The sequence below is a fragment of the Centruroides vittatus genome, unplaced genomic scaffold (genome assembly GCF_030686945.1).
Source record: "Centruroides vittatus isolate TY-2023 unplaced genomic scaffold, ASM3068694v2 contig_877, whole genome shotgun sequence".
NCBI lineage: Eukaryota > Metazoa > Arthropoda > Arachnida > Scorpiones > Buthidae > Centruroides > Centruroides vittatus.
Window position 1 is genome coordinate 984,097 of NW_027122569.1, and position 23,040 is coordinate 1,007,136.

A 23,040-nucleotide genomic window follows, 5' to 3' on the forward strand; every position below is an offset into this window, starting at 1 on the left:
AATACATTTTATTATTCAATATAATCTCCCTGAACTTCAATACACTTGTTCCAGTGATCTTCTAATTTATGGATTCCATCCCTGAAGTGAGAATCTGGAAGACTGTCGAAATACGCTTCCACGGCTGCTATTACCTCTTCATTCGATGAAAATCTTTTCCCACGCATGAATTTTTTGAGATGTGAGAACAGCCAGAAGTCAGAGGGAGCTAAATCTGGCGAATAGGGAGGATGTTGCAACAATTCGTATTTTAATTCACTGATTTTCGCGATGGTTTTTTGAGCTGTATGAGAGGGTGCATTATCTTGATAAAAAAAATGATTTTTTTCTTCTGTAAACCAGGTCTTTTCTCACGAATTTTTACATCCACCTGGTCCAAAAATTACAATAATAGTCTGAGTTTATTGTTTTACCAGTTTGGAGATAATCCACGAACAAAATTCCTTTTGCATCCCAAAAAACTGATGCTAACACCTTCTTGGCCGATTTCTGGACCCTAACTCGCTTCGGAGCCGAAGTACCGGGTTCACACCACTCCTTAGCCTCTTGTTTTGATTCAGGATCATGATGGTAGACCCAAGTCTCATCCATAGTAATGAAACGACGCACAAAATCCTTTTTATTTTTTCTAAAATGCTCCAAATGTTGCTGAGAAAGTTGCACTCGAATGTGTTTTTGCTCCATAGTTAGCGAATGCGGCACCCATTGTGCACACAGCTTTCTGTAATCCAAAACATCAGCCAAAATATTGCTCACACTGCCTAATGAGATCCCTAGGGCTTCTACTAAATCTCTCTCAGTTAATCGACGATCTTCCAAAACCATATGCTGTATTTTTGCTACGATTTCTGGTGTTGATGCACTTTTTGGACGTCTTTCACGTGGATCGTCTTCGAGACTTGTACGGCCACGTTTAAATTCAGCAACCCATCTTTCTACTGTTCTAATTGAAGGTGAAGAGTCCTTATACACTTTTACCAATCGTTCATGAATTTGTTTTGGTGCTACACCTTCCAAAAATAAGAATTTTATCACCGCACGAACGATATTCAATTTTTTCCATTGTAAAAAAATACACTGACACGTCAACTTTGAACAGCTGCAAATATACAAATGAGTTGACAGATCTACATGAAACTTCACACGTGTTTATTAAAAAGTAGTACTATTTTTAGAGAAATAAAACGACAAACCTAATAGCGCCATCTCTTATTGAACGACAAAACTTATTGAACAACCTGGTAGATGTCAAAATTCCCCTGCAGGGAGAGGGACAAATTTAAGACTTACCTGTGAAGAACTGGGCTTCTATTATACTATTTTAGATGTGGTTTTTTGCATTTTTGATTGCGTTTTAATAGCGTACGTCAAGAGAATGTACACTAAGAAGGGATTTTTCGAAATTTTCCCCACGGGGAAGTGTTATACATTTATAATAGATACATTTTGAGCCACAGCAACGTGTGGCAGGTACTGCTAGTATTACATAAAAACTGAAGTTGGTACAGTTTATCAAATTAATATAGCAGCTTAGTATCTCAACAATAAAACACAATAATAATTATTTTATACATATTATGTAAATCTGAAATTAGTAAAATTTAACAAATTAATTACATAGCTTAGTGCAAGATAACCCAAAATAAAATATACTAAAATAATCATTTTTTGAAGAATGCGATAAATTAATTATATCTTTCCGGGATTCAAATTTTGTCAAATACTTTTTTCCTATTTGTTTCAAATTTGACACAGTGAAAGAACACATGTTCCCAAGTTCCATGTGTTTGCAAACTACAGTTATTGCAAATTCTCTCGAGATCTATTATTAGTCTAGTGTTATATGTCAAAATATAATTTTGACCACACGCTCTGCTGTAGAATTAATCGTTTTACATGATAATTTATGTCCATAACAAATAATCTTCACACACATAAGTTGTTTTAGAAATACAATATAACTGAAAATGCTTGTTCTTTTCCAACAAAGACCAATCTTCTTGTATGCTCTGTTCGCAACACACTTTTATAATTAATGTTTGATAACTTTCGATCAAATGAGGATCTTGGAACAACCATAGAAATGAAAAGACTAACAGATTTTTCAATGCCAATGTCCAGTTATATATATAATTATCCATCATTAAACTTAATTTATGCAGTTTGTTATACACTACTTTAACATAACTGTTATCATGTAGTTTCAACAGTCTAATCCAAAAAAACTATTGCTTTTATTATTAATACCAATATTCTAGAAATACCAAACACTAATTGCGACACACAAACTGGAATTTTATGGTATAACGAATATTCTACAAAGATATAAGGCAAGAATAATTTCCATTTTATTGTGAATTGACCATACAGGAGCAACATATAGTAGTACAGATGAAATCATTGAATGAAATAATTTTATATATAAACAGTCCAAAAGATAAAAATAATACTCCCAGGTATACGTAATTCGAAATGACTTGTATAGGCCGATTATTAAAAGACCACCTCTCTCTCTCTCTCTCTGGGTGATAATCTACCACCCTTCTTGAACATCATCACTTTTGTTTTTGAAACATTTATTAGTTAATCCATAGTCACAGATAAACCACAAAAAAACCAATGTTAATGAAAAAAAGTCTTTAAAAAGGTATGTAATACATTACTAAATTTAACAAATGTATGTGCATTTTACATAGTGTTAAGCACTGTATGTTAACTAAGAGGTGAAATCAACACTCTCATTTTTATCCTAACCAAGTAGTAAATATACATATACAGGTAACCCTTGCTTAATGCAGGATTTTGATTAGCATGTGAAATTAATTGTGGCAATCCCTTTGTATACAGGGCGGAAGTTTTAATTAATGCAGCCTTATCAATTGTCTACTTAACACAGATATTGTATTCGATTAATGCAATTTTGATACGTGCGATGACATCGAAGGATTAATTAATCGCATTAACGAAAGGATATTTGTATTACTTTTAAAATTCCAGAAAATAGTCATGGTCACACTAAGTTTTCTAAACATTAGTATACAAATTAATTTATTTGAAATTTATTATTAAAATTTTCCTAATATACATGGTTCCTACTCAAATTTTTGTTTTAAATTCCATGACTTTTCCTGACCAACTCTGTACAAATTACCTGACCCTCACATCCCTTATAGCATGGCACATTAACAAAATAAAACATCATGACTTACTACACACACACTATTGCTTCTCCGACTTTTTAACTGATTATTTCTTCTAATTAACAGTTATATATTTTTTTTATAATCAACGTAGCAGTAAAATTAAAATAAGACAGACAGAATTATGGCATGTCTTCCTCTACATAAAACTAAAATGTTTTATTAAATAAAAATAATTTATCCTGTTATTAACTCATAACTTCATGGCTTTGAAAAAAGAAAAAAGCCATTAATTATTATTAACAAATTCTGTATAATCTATGTAAAAAAGTATAAATTTATTAAATTTGTCCCTTAATAAATTTCCCAAACTTTATAAAATATTAATAAACTGGGAAAAGTTTAAGAAATCAGAAACTGTTTTGTTAAACAATCAAAATTATTAAAATAAAAATAATATCATTTGAATTAATATCATCATTTAAGTTATTTATCATTTTTGGTTCTTTGTTAACAATTTTTTTTTTCATCAGTTCATTAGCACCTGCCGTCAAATTGAAAGTGTAAATTGTGTGTGTGTGTGTGTGCAGAGAGAGAATTTTTGAAGAAGTTTTTTTTTTATCAATGTTAAACAATTATTAAAAATATTAGATTTTTCTCTCAAACTTATAATACTGCATAACACAGCAGTTTTAAAATCTAAAAGTATTTTAAAATTTAAAAATAACAATTGATATTGTTGTATGCTTGTATATTTTGTGCACTATAATTTTGAGGAAATTTTGTGTATGTTTGGGTGAAATTTTGGATCCTGAAAATATTCTGCACCCCTTTTCACAAGTTGCATTGTACCAAAATACTTCTTGCTGCCTGCAGACAGCTACACTTGGTCAGCCATACTCTCTGACAAAATCAACAAGGCAACCAAGGGAAAAAAATCCTGATTTTTTTAGCAATTTTTAACAAATTCTCTGACTTTCCATGACTTTTTCCAAACACTAATGAAAATCCCTGACTTTCCACATGTGTAGGAACCCTGTATATAAGTTGCTATTAAAATGTAGTCTCATGAAATAATTCTATTAAAAGTATTCAAGAAACTTTTAATATTTTAGCTTTAAATCACAGAAAACAAATGGCATTATTAAATTTATAATGTACATTAAAGTGCACAAAAAGTCAAATATATGCATTGTACTTAATGTGTAATCAAATAACTTTATAATGCAACTGAAAATTGCAAATTGATTTAATATAATATTAATTACAGACTACTTCAATAGTTAATATTAAATTAATAAATAATTCAATATAAAAGAAAATGTTTGACAAATTAGTTTATAGAATTACCTGAGAGCAGGATCTACATAAAAACGATACGTCCAATCGGTCAACCAAATCACGAGAGCACTGATGATGACGATTACAGATCCCAAAGCATCGGCAAGGATGTGTAAGAATACGCCTCTCATATTCATTTGACTTCCACTGTCTGAAAGAGATTTATACGATTGATTATTATAAATAAACAAACTTAAAAATTATATTTAATAAAATTAAGTGTAAATATGTTCATTTTTACTGTGACTGTATTTAGTTTCCGCATAAAAAGTTCTATATAAAATATGTTACACGACTAACTTCAATGTACTGTATATTGAAGCAATCAATGTACTTTACACTGTGAAGTTCAATGCTTCATCACAAAGAACTTTATCCAGAACTTTACTACTTCATTTTTTTCCTCTGTACAATGAAGGACAATTTAAACTGTTTTTTTGAGAATAAAAAATCAAATTGCATATGTCATAGTCTCTACTAGTACTAATGATAACTGGTAAGAATTTCAATTATTAAATGAAAAACCATTGATAATTATTGCAGGTAAGATTTATTCATAAAAAACAGCCATCAACTAGGAAATTTTTTTTCGTTGCTGAAAAATACAGTGTGCTCTTGCTAATCCAAAACCAATTATTGTGTAGAGTCATTCTGATTACTGAAGCTATTTGTAAAGAAAACAAGTAAAAAATAAAATAAAATACATATATTAACATACAGTACCATGTATAGTACACATTCATTTTAAAACTTAACATGCTTTTTATATAATAACTAAACAAACTTGGTTTAGATTAGCAAGAATGAATTGTTCATTATACAATACAGAGTTCCAACTACTGTTTTATGCAAATAGATGTAGCGTGTATCAGAAAAATCCACTCAAAGCTGAAAAATTCATCACAAATTTTGATATTACGCACATTTGAGAAACTCAAATCAATAAGGCCATCTTGTAAAAGAGTTAAGAAAGATTTCATCTAAGCTACTTCTCTATACAAAGCTATTTCAAATCATACTAAAGAGTGACTTTTTAATGATAATTGCATGAATATTTTCGTGGAAGTTTTTAGAAATTTAAAACATAAAATCGCTATTAAAGATGGTAAATGCAATTTCAAATAAACAATTGTCAAAGAGTAAGTGTTGAATTTTTCACTTCAACACTTTACTTAAATTTTAGAATTGTTTGAAAAATTTCCAGAAAACAGTGTTATTTGATTTACAAATATACTGTATGTATATAGTAAATTATTCTATTAACTATATTTTATAAATGATAAAGGCAGTACAGTAAAAAAAAATTACTCATTGGAGGTTTCTTAGTATCTCCACCTTTAGGAGGAGTAGGAGGAAGATTATCGGACAGACGATAATTTTCTTGGTTGTCATTTATATCTTCTTCTGCCATGACATCTTCTATAGTGGGAAGACTGTGATGATGTCCACGTCGATGGGTATGACCGCTACCGTGATCTAAAACATTAAAAAACTTGACGTAAGTTTAAATATAAAGCAATAAACTTATAATTATTTTTTCATAAATAATCTTATTATAGAAATCACTGAAAACAGATTGAGCAAAGTGAATGTTTGCACACTGCATAAAATAACTAATCTATCTATTCAATATTCCTCTTTTCGTTAAACTTTATGCTGTTTAACATTGCAATTTGGTTATGATTGTTGGATAAATTTCACATTACTGTAATGTAACCATAAAAAATTTAAGTGTGTATGCATAAGTATATGTATTATACCAACGACTGCTGCAATTTAGTCTCTGCACGAAGAAAACTGCTATCACAATTACAATTATTACAGAGTCAAGGTTGTCAAGTTAAATAATTTTAGACACAGTATATCTGAATCTAAAATGTTGTTTCTAAACTGAAAGGAACTTTTTGTTACAGAAATTCTCAAATATATAACTTGGATCAATAGTAATAATAAACTTTATACATAAGAATACTAATTACACATACAATAGCTAATATACTAAACAATCAAAAAGTATAATTCTGATTTGGACTGTGTAATGAAAATTGTAATATATAAAGGTACAATTTCTTTTCCTGCTTAACAAACATAGGGTTTTTCAAAATGAATGCTAACATTTTAAATTACTGTAATTATGTTAATTATTATCCAAGAAGGATGACATATACCAGTCAATACAGTAACCAACAGAGTTTCGTCTCTCATCTGCATTCAAAATGTCTTGTCGTCTACTACCTCTAGGAAGTGCCATAAAAAATTAGTGACCCCACAACAGGAAAAGGCATTTTGTGTTCTGCAGTTCAAAAAGTTGAAATCACTCGTTATTGTATAACAAAAAATCTGCAAGAGCTGTTAAATTGTGGCTGCTGTGAGAAGAGCGACAACAGATACGTTGTAGCAAGCGTGGGAAGAATTTGCGCATCAGTCGGATGTATGCCATGCGACTAAGTGCATGCATTGAGAAATCGTAATGACAAATGTAAAACTTAATCAAATTTTCCAATGTTTTAATGTACATTACGATATTCTTGGATAATAAATGACAGAATTTTTTGGAATACACTGTATAAATCATAAAAATTAATAATAAATTTATTTTTGTTTAATTTCCTTATTTGTTAATATCAATACAAAAACATCTTAAATTGTGAAAATAAATTAAATTGGATATGAATCACTTGCATTTGTTTCAAGAAACTTTCAAATAAATTATTATTATTCTTTTATCTTTCTTATAAAAGAATTAAGTTCTTTATGAAAAATTAAAAAAAAAAAAATTATAATTAATTTTTACTAAAATGTAAATGTAAAATTTACTCTATTGTATAACACAAATTTATTTTTTTACTTTATAAATGAAAGCATCTCATGCATGATTTACTAGAACTATTGTTAGTACATATATAATGTATTCTATTTATATTCTGCAAGGTAATCAACACAAGAATTTACTTGGAATGTTTTTAATCTTTCGAACAGTAAATTAAAAATGATTGCTTCTACGAATCATTAAGATAACACGATAGTGCTTAGCAGAAGCTGTGCAAAAGTGAAATGTTTCTAGAACAAATCGATATGTCTCAATAATACATTTTTATTCTTAATATAAAAAATAACTGATATATATTTTTGTATAAAAAATTTTTCTTTAAAAATGGTACAAAAATAGCACCATCTTCAGAACGTGTCCGTACGGTTCTGTATGCATTTTAATCTGTCGTACATATCGGTACAATACTTACCTCATAATGCTAATTAATGCCATTGCAGTGAATACAAGATTTAAACAATTAACAAATTTCATCTGTATTCTGACTGGTTCGACAAATAACACAATATCGTTATTAAGATTTGAGGAATTAAATTCGGAAACCTGTTGAGAAATTCAATAAGAGATTGGTGTAATACGAAATAGTTACGTTAAAAGTAAATTGAATGCACATTTGAGTGATTAAAATATTCTGATGTGTTTACAAAATGATGTGTATGTTAGTAATTACATATTAAGTGAACCAGACAACACACGTTATCTGATCAAGATAACGTGTGTGTAACGTTGCTAAACTAAAATCACTGCAACATAATCAAATTTTTAGAGCATGACTCGACGGCTTTTATATTAGTTGGAATTGTTCTTTATATGATTTTAGCTTTACAGTTTGACAAACATTTTGCATTTTTCAATTTATCCAATTTAACTTTATTTCTTCTTTTACTATTTGTTCTATATCTGAAGTGAAATCTTTTCCCATCTCTGACAATCTGAAGCATTCGCTCTTTTAATACTTTACTACAGTTCAACAGTTAAAATCGTTCAAAGATATCTATCAAAAAATTCCACAAGCATTTATTATTACTATTATTATTATCTTTTTTGTAAGATACACTTTCAAATATGTAATAAATAGTAAATTGATGCAGTAAATTGGACAGTAAAACAGGAAATTTTACTATGCCCAACTCACTGTATCAATCATTTTGGGTAATTCTCAATAATTATAACAACATTCAAAGATAACACTAACACCAAAATCCAGCAAAATAGAAAATTTCACTGTAGACTAACATTTTTATCTATATATAATGAACATCTCCATGTTTAATTCTTCAGAGTAAAACAGTAAAGTTAAATTAAACATAGATGATGTCTATTATATATGGATGTAAACGTTAGTCTAATGTAAAATTTTTCTATTTTTCTGAATTTTGGTGTTGGTGAGTGTTATCTTTAAATATTTATCCAGTATTCTGAAGATTGTATTTGATTATGAGACATTTTTACAGTTCCAGATATTTAGAAAAAGCTTTTAAGTTTCTAAGTATGTTCTTATAGTTTTAAGATAAAATATTGTCTACTAAGAATTCTAAATGCAGATGCTTGTGAAACATTAAGAAAATGTCTTTATGGATTATCTATGTTAATTTTTAAGAATTTCTCTAACTTAAAATTGTGATGCTTCACTAAAAATATATTAAAATATTAAAGTATCGAGATTAAGCATACTTACGATGAAACAGAAAAAGTCCGATTATATTAACTATGAGACCAATACATCCAATGTACAAAAGCAAGACTGGTTTATGAATAACGTCGTACTCGTAGAACCGTTTTAAAGATTCCACAAGGATAGAGAAGCACAATGCTACTAAAAACACTGCATTTACTAAAGCACCTAATACTTCGGCTCTTGCCCATCCAAATGTATTTTTAGACCATTTTCTCGGAGACATCTGAAAAACAGAAATTTACGGTCATAAATTTATTTCAATGCTGCTTATGGTTTTTGTATTACATAATAAAATATTATGGAAAATTTTAATATTTTAAGACCCCTTTCACGTCCAGTCGTCAACTGAACGTGAAAGGGGTAATCACTGACCATACACACAGATAGGATTAGGACTTACATTTACTCATTATTGATTCTAATCAGAAAGCCTAGTTTAATTAAAAGTGTGTTCCAAATATAACTTTTCAGAAATAACTTTTAAATCAGAGATTATTTAAAATTACATTCACATTTAAACAGTTGATTTTGACTGTTCATAGCATAAAATGTACTCAAACTGTAAATATTGTATACCCGAAAAACAAAACCTGCTATATTCATGACTAACACAAATAGACCAATGTAAACAACAACCCAATTTATTTGTATTGCCAAATGATCTAGAGGACCATCTATCGGGTTATTTTAACACAAGTAAATAATTAAATACAAATAAATTTGGCTATAGATAGCAGTTATGCTGCCGTCTCGTGGTAAATCTGAGTCACCATCATGGTAATATCTAAATTTATTTATTTATAATTATCAAATTTACCACGAGATGGTGGCATAACCTCCTACTTCTAGCCAAATTGACTTGTATTTTAAGTATATTTGATGAAACTTACGTAGCTGTTTTCTTTGGAAGCCACACTGAAAAGCATTACTCCCTCGTATGGGGACTCCTGACAAATTGTATTTGAGTATTTACGTGCCTTAAAATAGACAAATGAATAATCCGACCGATTGTTCGACAAACGACCGAAATCATTTTTACTACATAAATTTGCAATTTATTTTATTACGTGTTCAATTCTTCCACAAATGCATTTCAATTAACACCTGGACACCCTCATTAATGTGGCATTCTCCAGGTTTAACCACAATATGACCATATTTCAAAAGTCAATATTATAGTTAAATGTGGAGAATGCCACATTGATGGGGGTGTCGACCAAAACCAAAATGCATTTGTAGAAAAATTAAGCAAATAAATGGCAGACCTTTGTAAAAAAAAACCATTTTGTCATTTCTGTTAATTAACAGATATATGTATGGAGCCACTTCAAGGTGTGACATATAGAAATATTGATAAAAATGCTATTATGAAGTGATTTTCCATTGTCATAAAGTAAGGCATTTTACTAAGTTCATAAAAGTAAAATTTATAAAATAAAAAGGATTTCAAGAAGTTTCTATTGTCAAACAATGGACTTACCTGAACGGAAAGGAAGGCAATGACTAGAGCTATCACGTCGGAAAGCATGTGAAACGAATCTGCCACTAACGCTACGGAATTTGTGACGTAACCGACAACGATTTCCACCAAAAAGTATGATGCCGTGAGAAAGAACATGCTCATCAGGCGACATTTCTTCCCTGAGTAACGTCCCATGTTTGGAAAACTTACAAAATTTTTCAAGTATTAAAGTTTTATGAATGAAATAGCTTTTTGAAGTGTTTTCGAATAGTAGTTTAAATTACGCTCGTCAAAATAATTATTTGATATCCTTTATACAGACTGATCGAATGAACAATGATTGTTTCGTTACTTTGTTAATGGAATATTTCTGGATGGATTTCTTGGCAGTCTGGAAAAAGAATAAGAAATAAAATCATATATTATGTAACATTACCTTTTCAAGTTGATCTTAAAAACATTCAATTATCTAAATATTATGTAGCCATAAACCAACTTCTCATTTTCCATCATATCAATGATCTATTTCTAAAAACACATTACCAACTACTATAGTTTGTAATGTGCAGAACCTGCTTATTGTCATCTAAATGTTATTAAAATTAACAAATTCATGCTAAATAACAAATTCCAAAATAAACAAGTTAGAATACACTTATAAAACTATACTTATTTTAATCTAAAGCTGTCATTATCCTTGGATAAATAAGTATCTCTAAGCAATCTTCTCATGCTATCAGCCTCAACACACAGCTGATAACATGCAGTTGTTATCAGTGTTAACCAGCGCTTTACAGGAATGGGACGAAAAGTTCACACACACAATCTCGTGTCACACAATTACAACAGAAATTTAAAATGGTACGCAGGCTACACTGGATAAGTCTTGTCCTTCCTATACTATAGTAGAAAAATAGCGAAATGAGTTTAAACAAGGATGAACAAGCTTGGAAGATGATGCTTAATCCGGATGACCAAAAATGGCTACTACACTAGGAACGGCCAATAAAGTCCACAATATGATTTTAGAAGATCAGAGATTGAAGGCTTCAGAAACAGCAGAAGCTTCTGGCATCTCAAAAAACGGATACTTCATACGTATACAATTGGACTTGTCCACATTAAATGCACGACGGGTACAAGACATGCTCGCGAACAAACAAAAACGACTTTGCCGTCCGAGAACGACTTGTTACTGTTTTGCAAAAATTCAACCAATCCTTGCATCGATTTATGACAATGAACTGATGAAACTTGGATTCACACACCGAAATCCAAACAATATTCAAAACTGTGGACAAAATGTGAAGAATCTGCACCGGAAAAAGCAAACACAGTTATCGGCAGGAAAGGTTGTGGCAAAAAGGTATGTTGATGGATTATCTAGAGAAAGAAAGGACAATAAATGGAAAAATTAGTTCTAACAATGAACTAATATTGACTGTAAATCCCTATTTTGAAAGGCTGGAAGAAGCATATATTTGAAGATAAAGAAATAAGAACACCATTGGAATAAATGTATAGAATTGCAAGGAAATATTATTAAATTGTATTTTAAGTGTCAAAAAAGAAATATATGTTCAATAGTGAAAACTTTTCAGCCCTTTCTTATAAACGTTAAATTTAATAGTTTTAAATCATTATTTGCTCACAGTACATTAGTTTAAATCGCTGGCATTTCATACTTCAGTTACACTACTACTACTATTAATAACAATAAGTCATAAATCTTCAAATTATACATTTTTTAATTGCTTTAAGCATGTCCTTTTAATATTGGAGTTAATAAAACCAGAATTTCTACTAATTGTAGTCTTATTTACTTAATCAACCGATAGCATTAAGTGAGAACATCGTGACTACAGGCAAGTCCTAAAATGACTATTACAATAAGCAAATTCTACACGCAATACCTAAATAACTTCAAAAATACTAGTGGCTGGTTCATCCTTACTGAATTACCCTACCAAAGTTAACAATAATAAATTTTATCACTTAAATACTGTACTTAATACATTAAATACAATTAAAATCATTAAAAAAACCACTACACTTGTATGTAAATAATGGTTTAAACAACAAATGTATCTACGTTTTGATCTTTATTTGTAAAATTAACATCTTTAAGTAAAATCACAAATACAATATATTATTAATTTTATTAATATAGTTAAACAAAATAAAAATATATTCAATATACTTTTTTAAAAACATAAATAAAGAAAAATTAATACATAAACATCGTTAAATTTTTTAATATTTTCTGAATTCAATTTATTCTCTGAAGAGGAGGAGAAAAATTTGACATTCTCTTCGGCCAAAAGGAAAGTAGAGGGAAAATCAATTCATTCTCTGCAAAGAAGAGAAAGGAAGGAAGGAAGAGAAGAAAGATAGGAAGAAGAGAGCAAGATACTGAACTTATTCCTTTCAAAGAGAAGATTTCTAAATTATTCAACAATTTAGATATTTTCTTCTTTATTTTTTTTAAATTTCATTACAGTGTTATTTATTATTTTCATCATTCTTAAAATAATCGTAAACAAACACTGTCACACTCCAGTTATTTTCGTCTTTGTAAACAAAGCATTAAACTGTTTTTGTAAACAAATAAATCAGCTAATTTGTCTATTTATTCTGGATACAGTGGGTAGCATTAAATACATACACTTAAAACATTTACTAGGTCACAAAATGATTTTTCCGGAAAGATAAATCGAACAATGTAAAACTTAATACAATAAGCTGTGTGGTGTGAACCCGCTTTTCGGGGGGGGAGTCGACTTATCGGAATTCTAAAAAGTGCGAAACAGAAAAAGTATGTTGATTTATCCGGTGGTGACGAGTTAAACGATGTCGAGTAAACCGAGTTTTTTAACGTTAATAACATCAGTGCCTACGTAAGTCGGCCGGGACCACAAAAAATTGACTACGTAACCGACGAGTGACGAGTTATCCGGGCGTCGACTTATGCGGACTCGACTGTAACGATAAAGACTATGAAAAACTAATGGTATATAAATATTTTAAGGGCAATAACAAAATTAATTATTACAAAAAATTTAAAAAAAAATAAAAATAAACAAACCAGTTAGCACAACAAATGTACTGTATAACAAGCACAAAAAGTATTATTAATGTATATATTTATTTATTTATTTAGTAAATCTATTCTAAAAAGTTGGAATGCTGAAGAAAGAAATAATCGCACATTTTTCAAACAAACTAACTTATAAATAGCAAAATCAAATTTTAAATACAGGAAAAAATGAAGGGAAAGGACGTAGAAGAGGCGGACGGAGGCAAAGGAAGAGGAAGAAACGGAAGGGGAGAAGGAAGCGAAGGAAGAGTGGAATAAAGGAGGAAAAAACTTCACATTGTCGTCTATATATATGGCTTGTAATACAACAACTAAATACGATGAAAAACATAAATGAATAAGAAATTACAACTTTATTTGATTAAAAATTAAAGCAAAAAAAGATATGAAACAATCGTGCATTACAAAATAAATACATCTCATTAATATTATATCATCGGTATTTGTATTTCATAACAAGCTATACTTTGCGCCGCAAAAATAAATTTTAAAATGGTAAACTACTTCCTAACGATTAATAATTAAAAAATAAAATTAACATTTGCAACTAATAAAAAGGGCAACGAAGTAAAAGCCACATAAGCGTATGGGAATTCATAAGTTAAAAACAAACTAACTGTACAAATCCGGTTAATAAAACTGAATTTGATTAAAGTTTCATTATTAAATACGGGATCTAAAGCAAATGATTCCTATCAACACTTGAATAGATCTTAAAATCTATTATTCGGATAATTATAAGAACAGAAAGATCTACAATGAAATTAGCAAAAATAAATAATGTTATAGCAATATATTTAAAATCATTATTATTAATATGAATTGTGAATTAAGCATAAGAACAGCAAAACTAATCTGATATTTAATTCTTTATATCTTTGGCAAGCCAATGAAGAAATGCAGGTTGGCTTTCTAATACTTTACTGTTTCCACATTGAAATGAGTGGAGAAGAGGGGGGAAAAAATGCAAAGAAAATTCAAATTTCACTCCCTTCATAAGTTAACAGAAAACTGAAGATCAGCATTCCACTAAGAGGGAGTAAAATTTAAAATTAACGGCAATACTTTTTACATTTTTCTAACTGCTTTAAGCTTGATTTAGCTTTGTATGGTGAGAAACAAATGCTGATTTAAACTACGTGTTCACGTATGTCCTACACAGTCAGAACTGCAAATCTGCTGTAGGTAGTTTGCGCAGTCTTGTAATAAGACTGATTGTTTCCAATTCTTTTCAAGCTGCAGGCACTGAAGGCCTGTTTTCATTAGCGAAGTTGGGGCAGAAGTTTTAAATGCAGAAACGTGCACGTTGGACGTTCGGTGCCGCTTTCCTGTAAGCCTAGATGTTTGATAATGGCGTTTGGAATGTCGAGCACGATTCCACTGAATTTCCAAACACCATTGTCAAACTTCCAGGCTTACGGGAAAGCGGCGCCAAACGTCCGACATAAACGTTTTCGCGTTTCAAACCTCGGCCTCAACCTCGCTAATAAACATTATTTCGACTTTAGAAAACAATATTTAAAACACTACAAAGCAAATTTAGCAAAAATTGCATTTATTTTAATTCAAAATATATTGTAATTACTTAAAAAGGTATCACAAAATACAGATATATCTCGAGTTACGTCATTTCAAGTTACGTCGTTCTCGATTATACGTCGTTTGTCAAAAAAGTATATGGAAAAGTAAAAATCAAGTTTAAGTCATTTTATTCGACTTTACATCCATCCACCACAAATATTGAAGTCGTAATATCACTAGAAAAGTGTTAAAAGCACATAAAATCATATTAAAATATATACATTTACAGTAAATGTTAATATAATCATCATAAATCCTAGAGAACGAAACATGAAAACATCTGTGTTTCTGTGTTGTCGTCTTATTTAGCGGTTTTTAAATGCTCATTATTGGCGTTTTCCACCGTAGTTTCGACTTACGTCGCCTCTCCTGGGACCAATTACCGACGTAACGCAAGGTATACCTGTATTTGTTTTTATGCATTATATTGTAATCAAGAAACTATAGTACATTGTTTACTATTCTAAAATTATTAATATTTGCTGGATATAATCACTCACTTTTATAACCCACATAAAAAGGGGGTTTTTGGACGAACAAAACAGTGTTACGTCCTCCGAATCCGACTTTCGCCCAAGTTCGGGTTCTTGAACTTGGGGCGAACATACGATTTGAAGAAGGATCGGCAAACATTCCAATCTGAAATGCATTTAAATAAAATATCTGGGAATAAAATGGTCTTCTGAATAAGTCTTGAACTTGAGCGATCATTGGATTCAAAGGACATAACATTTTATTAGTCCAAAAACCCCCTTTTAAGTGGTTATAAAAGTGAGTATAGTACATTGTTTCTGAAGATGTAAATTATATAAACAAGAATTTTTAAATGGGTAATGTAACATTACAAATTAAAAAATATCTTATTAAATTGAAAAATAAATGAAAATTTATATTCAGCAATACGTAACAATTAAGTAAGGATTTATCGGGACAAAATTTTAAGAAATAGGAAAAATAAAAGAGAATAAAATTAAAGCAATGAGAGGGAAAAACATGTCGCACATCTACTGTTTAACTGGTAATGAAACAGAATAGGCTGGCAAAGATTTATAATCGTTTAACATCCAAATTAAAATGTAAAAATCTTTCATTTAGAGATCAGCTTATCAAGTAAGATTAACCAGAAGCTTAACGTTATAACTGTGATATTTGTTTTCAAATCCATGGAGATTATCATTTATCCCTGTTGATAGTGCATAAACTTTCAATAAAACAGACATTTCCTTAAATATTAAATAAAATACTGAAATCAAAATTTGCAAAGACTAAAAGAATATACTGTAAATAGGTCCACAATACAATTACTAAGCAAATTTTTTACAGTTTTATCAGAAAGCTAATCTTGGAATAACAAAAATTAACAGCAATGATAATTTAAAGGCTAAGTGTTTATCTAAAAGACTATTTCTAGTAACGCAAATGGAAAAACAGATAAACATGAAAAAGTAATATAATAAACACACGTTCGCATACTGATGATATCTAGAACTGTGTATCTAGTAATTATTATTATGTAAACAAACGGAAATTTCAAGTATTATGATAATCTTTCGACTCAAATGAAAAAAAATTCTATATCCGAGAGACAAGGTCTAACACAAAATAAAGGAGGATTAAATTATCTTTAATATTTTATCACTTTATGTTACACTAGACTGAAAATACTTTTTACATCAATATAAATAAGCAAAGGTCTTGAAACATCCTTTATTTATAGTTACTTTCATTTTATACAATTCGTTCAGCATACAATGAAATTATTATGGAAAGCCTTTTGTAAAATAAAATGAACGTGTATAAAAACAAAGTAGATACGCAAGCAATAGCAGTAAAGAACACGCCTTCGAGTCTGGAGCAACTCGGATTTATTCAGAAGAAATGTTTTCAACTATGTTTAAAGGACTTCTTTGCGATAACATGATATATAAAAATAAAAATGTTCCACTTGATTAATTAAAATAATAATATAAAATATAAATCCAATCAATTTTGAATATACTTTACCATTTTCCATTAATTACAATGAAGAATCCAAAATCATAAAAAACAAAGTCCATGACTTTGTTTGAGATATAAGGTCATAGCGAGAGAGGACGCAACAAAGCAATATCATATGAACCACTTTGTCGTGCGATGTTCCATGTTTGCTAGCATGTCTTTACACAGCACGGACTTAAGTTGAGTTAGTTCTCAAAATTTAACAGGCAGATTTTGATAAAACTGCCATTTTCCATTAAATGCAAGGAACAACACAAAAATGTAATAAAAAATGGGGGCCCATGACTTCATTTCTGAGACACGTAGCAAGTCAAAGTGACAATGTCCATGCTCCCTGATGCAAGTGAATGCAACTAACAGAATTTCTCTGGCAAAAATAAAAACATATAAGTAAGAAAAAAGCATTGCACATGCCTAACAGAAAAATGGATGCCAAAAATGAATAAGACACAAAAATAAAGCGATCGACACTGAGCAAATGTAAGGATCATCTGTCCGTGCCCGGCAAGTGCAAAGACCACCTCTCCACAATCGACTGGTGTAAAGATTATCCTCTTTGTGTGGCCAGCAACCATTTTCTTCCGATCAAAACATAATCTTATTCATTTAATTAGGCTTCCGTTACTGGTTTTTTTGTAGACTTGTAATAATTAAATGATATCATGAATACCCAAAATAATATTATTCATTCATCCATACACACATGCGTGCCTTTACATATACATTCAAACGTAAGTCGGTGCTCGAGTCAGATGAAATGAAAGATAATTTAGTATGTATTAATACTAATCTATAAATTTTTAACTACAAAAACAACATTCTGCCTCAATTTTATCACGATACCACAAAGTCATGCAGCATCCCAAGTTTATTTAATTTAAAATCTTGTAATTAACTAACATTTTTGTTAGTGTAAATATAAATTATTAGATTCTCAACTAGGCTATGTTAATGATAAAAAGATATCTGATTTTAACTTGAGAAAATATAAATAATGGATGTATTTTATGAAAATGAAAGCATATGTTATTTAATAGCAATCTTGGAGACTTTAGGATGGCCAAGCAACTAAGGTGTCAGTTCTGGGGCCAATGACCAAATTTTGGCAAATAATTCCTCCGGAAATTTATCGTGGACAGTATGTCTCCAATATGTCGGGCTCCGTCCCTCACCGCCTGGCCATCTCTATTATGGACCTGGCTAAACTCGTAACTGATATGAAAAAAATGGCCCTCTTATTGCCTACAAGGGAAAAAAAGGAAGAGAAATAGCAATTTCAAGACTTTCTGATTAAACATCAACCGGTAGAACACACCATCTCCAGAATAACAAGCAAAGCACTAGTTGCTATATCTTGCATATATCTTTCGGGTGTATTTGACTAGAACCACTATTACATCTCCAGATTGAAGAAACTGAATTTACTAGAAATATTTACAAATTAACCCTACAAATATTAAATTTATTCAAACTTGATAGTGCTAATAAGCCTCATTCCACTGTGAATAAAACCGGAAATTGTGAAATTACAAAAATTTAATACTGTATATGTGTAAATTTATTTTTAAGCAAGTCCTGACTTAACGTCATTGCAACATAACATCTTTGATAAAAGATATAAAAATGCATTGTAATCGTTTACAATTATCACCATTGAATTTTCTGCATTCAGAGAAACTTCAACAACTTCATAGAAACAGCAAAACCGATTCTGTGAAGTTGAAAAATAAATGTAGGAATTGAACACATGATCTAATAAAAATAATATTAACTGAATTATATCTTGTTTATATTATTTAGTCTATGGTAAAACTTTTTTGCTTAACATCACAGTTTCCACGAACTCATGAACAATATAAGCTAACGATATAACCATCGACGGTTATTACAATGCCGACTGGGGACACATTCGGTGCCCGCGACGTGCAATTCCCAAGGCACTCGACCGGCCATCGCAAACCTCGGCAAGGCGTATAAATAATCAAACACGGAAGAAGAGATTGGACCGAAGGTCCTGGTAGCATAACCCCCATGGACAATGTTAAGTAAGAGCTTGCTGTGTACATACACACACACACACAGCTACTAGAACTTTCATCCAATCCTGTAGAATAATCAACAATTTTCTATCTTTTTTAAATTATCTTCTATATTAATTTGCTGTCATTAGGAAAAAAATTCCAAAATATATTAAATCAATCTGTCTACTGCAATACACAGGACAGACATAATTGATAATGAATAGATAATGTAATGATAAATGATGATATTTTCATATAATGAAAGTTATTCATTTCACTACCGTGAAAGTGTATGAAGATAAAAGTTAAGGTAAGTTAGATCAGAAATATTGTACAAAATAAAGTTATCATAGTAGATAATATTTAACTTGTTTTTCTATCTTGAGCCTGCGTTATGTACTGTACATAACTGTAAGTTACAGCCAATGAGAAGAGTCTGATCTGCAAGATTTATGAACAATAATATTAAGCCATTAGTATCTTTTATGATATATTCTGTTTATAAATCTGAACCAGTAGTTGTCAATAATATCAAAATCTGCTAAAATAATAAAATGTCGCGGCTAACAAATTGAATTACTTGCAATTTTCACAGAATTACTACGATAAGTGCGACCAATTCAACTAATTTGTGTTTTAAGTAACTTCTAAATTTTTTTTTTATTCGATTGTTTTACTCAATAACGCATGCATTGTGTTCTTATTATATTATATTAATTCTTTCAATCAAATGCAAAAAATATTTCAAGTATCTTGTTAAATTTTTAAATAATAATTTTAAGTAAGAACTCTTGAAACTGTTATAAAATTTTTATTATTTACATGTAAAATCAGTTATAAATTATTTCTTGATACACATTAATCAAAAAATACTCAGAATATTTTTCTCTAGAAAATTATCAAGATGACACTGGGCTTTATTTCATAAAAATATTGAATGATATAAGATAACCATGCACGCGCGCGCACGTGTTACACCCATTATTATATATAACAATTGTTCATTCATAGTAAATTAGAGAAAGTGATGTGTAAAATAATCCCCTAGTTTGAAATAGAAAAGTAGAATGAAAACAGTTAAAAACAAACATGACAAACTATAATTATATACAATTTATTATGAAATTAAATTCAATTATGTAGCAAGAATGATCTATTTACAATTTTTTGTATAAATATTTATTTAAGTTATATCATAAATGACTATCAGTATTAACTGTTTGTTTAAAAGCTATATTCTATGTATAAAATCGTCAATAGATTGGTTAAGCTACAACAAATGTTTCGTTACTTTAACAGGAATCAAGTATCACAAACAGAATAAATAATGAACAGAAATTGAATTCTTTTGTCGCTAATTCGCATGTTAAATGATGATAAAAGTTTCAAATGTATGTGCAATAATCAAACATTAACGATTTCATAACTATTACTTTCGTAAATATTAACTACAGATTGTAGTCTAATGCCTGTAAGATGAAACTAAAATAAAACAGCTGTTCATTCATTTGATATAACTGCATTGTTATTAATGATAGAAGGCATTATTTGTCTGATGGAAATGCATCAGAATCACAATATTCAATGTGTACTTCCACACCCTGTAAAGTTTGATGCAACGTGAAAAAAAAAAACAGACATCCTAGACCAAACTTTACTCCAGGGTCCTCGAGAGGAGCAGATATGCATTTTGGGCAACAAAAAACACCGGTTAGAAGTAATACTACATTGCAAAATGTAGTATTTCTTCTCAGAGAAACCAATTAAAATTTTCCTCTGTTGCATATATATAGTCAACTAGTCTTACTTTCTAGCTTGTTATTGTTGTATCAGATGCAACCTATCAAGAATTACAAGAGAAGAAATGAAACCCATCAATTTTAAGCAGGGCTATAACATTGGAACTAATTTATTTTCTTGAATGCAAGTGAATTGAAACTCAAATTACTACAGATTTAATGGTTAGTCGATCATTAAAATTTAAATTGTTTTAGAACAGTATGTTAAATTCAAATTCAATAGATAGAATTCACATTCCATCAATATTAAAGTGGTTCATGTAGAGTTAAACACAGATATAGGAAGGACATTGTATTAAATTACTCTAGACTAAGTATTATATAAAGCTTTCTAGATGGCAGAATTTCAGTAATAATACCCATAATAATAATCCATTATGCTTAACAGAAGTGATTTTATCTCTCTAAATGCCACTCAATACAACTGTATTTCATAAATTGCAATTTAAATCACTTTAATAATAGTTTTGAACTTTGTTACATGATAACACTGGAAAAAGTATCACAGTAGGAAGCTTTCTCTACTCAAAGGATGCGACTATGCAGACGCAAGCGAGCGGGTTACCACTACTCTGCAATTATTTTTAATTTCTAAATAATTTGTCATTAGCGGCATGCATTAGGCAACATCTCTTATTAAATTTAATAATTACAATTAAATTAATATTTATAAATAATCTAGAATATTCTGGAAGAAGAGAATCAGCCTGGAGCGAGACTCAAACCAGCAACTCTCACTGTGTGAATGCATTGCCAGTTACGATACCAGACTTCCAGACCCATTTAATTATGATATAATCATCCTTGGTTACTTATGGTGCCAACTAGAAATGCTTTCTGCATCTTCGTCCTATAATCTCCCACTTATAGCACTCAGCCGGCCATTGTTCAACCCTGGCATGGTATATATATATATACACACACACCATGCCAGGGTTGAATGACGACCAGCTGAGTGCCATAAGTGGGATTATAGGACAAGGGCACTGAAGACATCCCTAATTATATAATTAAATTTAATAAGAGATGACACCTAATGCCTGCCTCTACTGACAAATTATTTAGAAATTACTTAAAAATAATCATAGAGAAGTAGCCTCCGGCAGTCATTTGGCAGATTCCCATTCCTCTGTTGGCAGGTTTTGACTACTGATGGTCATTGTTCCGAGAAAGCTCTCTGTTAAAATGTTGGCTTTTGACATAGAACCTGTATTAATAAAACTGAAGCTGATAAAAACAATGCTTTCAAAACTTAATAAAGCTGCAAAAGCCAGTACAGCAAGAAAACTATAAACTGTAAATACCCTTAAATATAATAGAATGCCATTCAAATGTATTATCAGCAGTGTCTGTCAACAATTTCCTATAATTGCCACATAATGCACAAATTTTTTTGCTATTCAAAGCACAAATATTCATTACTTTAGTCTGCTACATCATCATTCAAGCAAATTGGGTATTACATTCTATTTAAACATATAATTATACAACATTTTTCATAGTAACTGAGATAAACCACACCCCAAATACAAAAACAACTCAAAACTAATATGTATAATACATATTATCAATTATAAAGCATGACAAAAATAATAATAATAATGAAACAAGTTTTTAAATCAAATGAAATGTAGATATTCTAAGCACAGGTGATTTTTCTATAAACTTTGCTACATTAGGAATTCAATAAAGAAATTGTAGTTATATTACTTTATTAATGTATCGAATTACAAAAACATATATATCAAGTTATATTATTAAATTTCACAAAGTTTTTTTTGTAAAATACTTGCACTCAAATTTGAAAATAAATATAAATTAACAGTGTTGAATACCATTTCCAGATTGAGTTCAGAAAAGAAAGCTTTCATATCAAATTACCTAATGAAACAAATTGGTGAGGTGTTCTTCATAGTGATACTTTGATAGTTTATGTTATCGTACATGGTGTTCTGCTCTATGACTAATGAGTAATTATATTATATAGAATATTTCTACTTCAGTATTAATAAAGATACAAATGTTTTCAGTTCAGGTAAAATGCTTTGTATGTCAATAAAACCATTACTGCATGTGCAAGATCCTAGAAAAGA

The 23,040-nt window shown here is 29.9% G+C and overlaps 2 protein-coding genes across 7 annotated transcripts in view; one reads left to right on the plus strand and one right to left on the minus strand.

Moving 5' to 3' along the window:
• LOC136983153 (dynein regulatory complex subunit 2-like) overlaps positions 1–23,040 on the plus strand; it is a 400,360-nt gene that overhangs the window by 280,678 nt on the left and 96,642 nt on the right. The gene's annotated exons all lie outside the window — the stretch shown is intronic.
• Positions 1–23,040, minus strand: part of ZnT63C (zinc transporter 63C) — a 46,927-nt gene that overhangs the window by 5,590 nt on the left and 18,297 nt on the right. For 5 of the 6 annotated variants that reach the window (XM_067279806.1, XM_067279805.1, XM_067279804.1 and 2 more), the window contains exons 2-5: positions 10,470–10,842; positions 8,990–9,212; positions 5,790–5,957; positions 4,491–4,632 (exon numbers count right to left, since the gene is read on the minus strand). In XM_067279806.1, the coding sequence (XP_067135907.1) occupies positions 4,491–4,632; positions 5,790–5,957; positions 8,990–9,212; positions 10,470–10,646 (710 nt within the window). In that variant the 5' untranslated portion in view covers positions 10,647–10,842. The remainder of the gene's footprint in view (positions 1–4,490; positions 4,633–5,789; positions 5,958–8,989; positions 9,213–10,469; positions 10,843–23,040) is intronic. The other variant, XM_067279807.1, reaches the window with a different exon arrangement.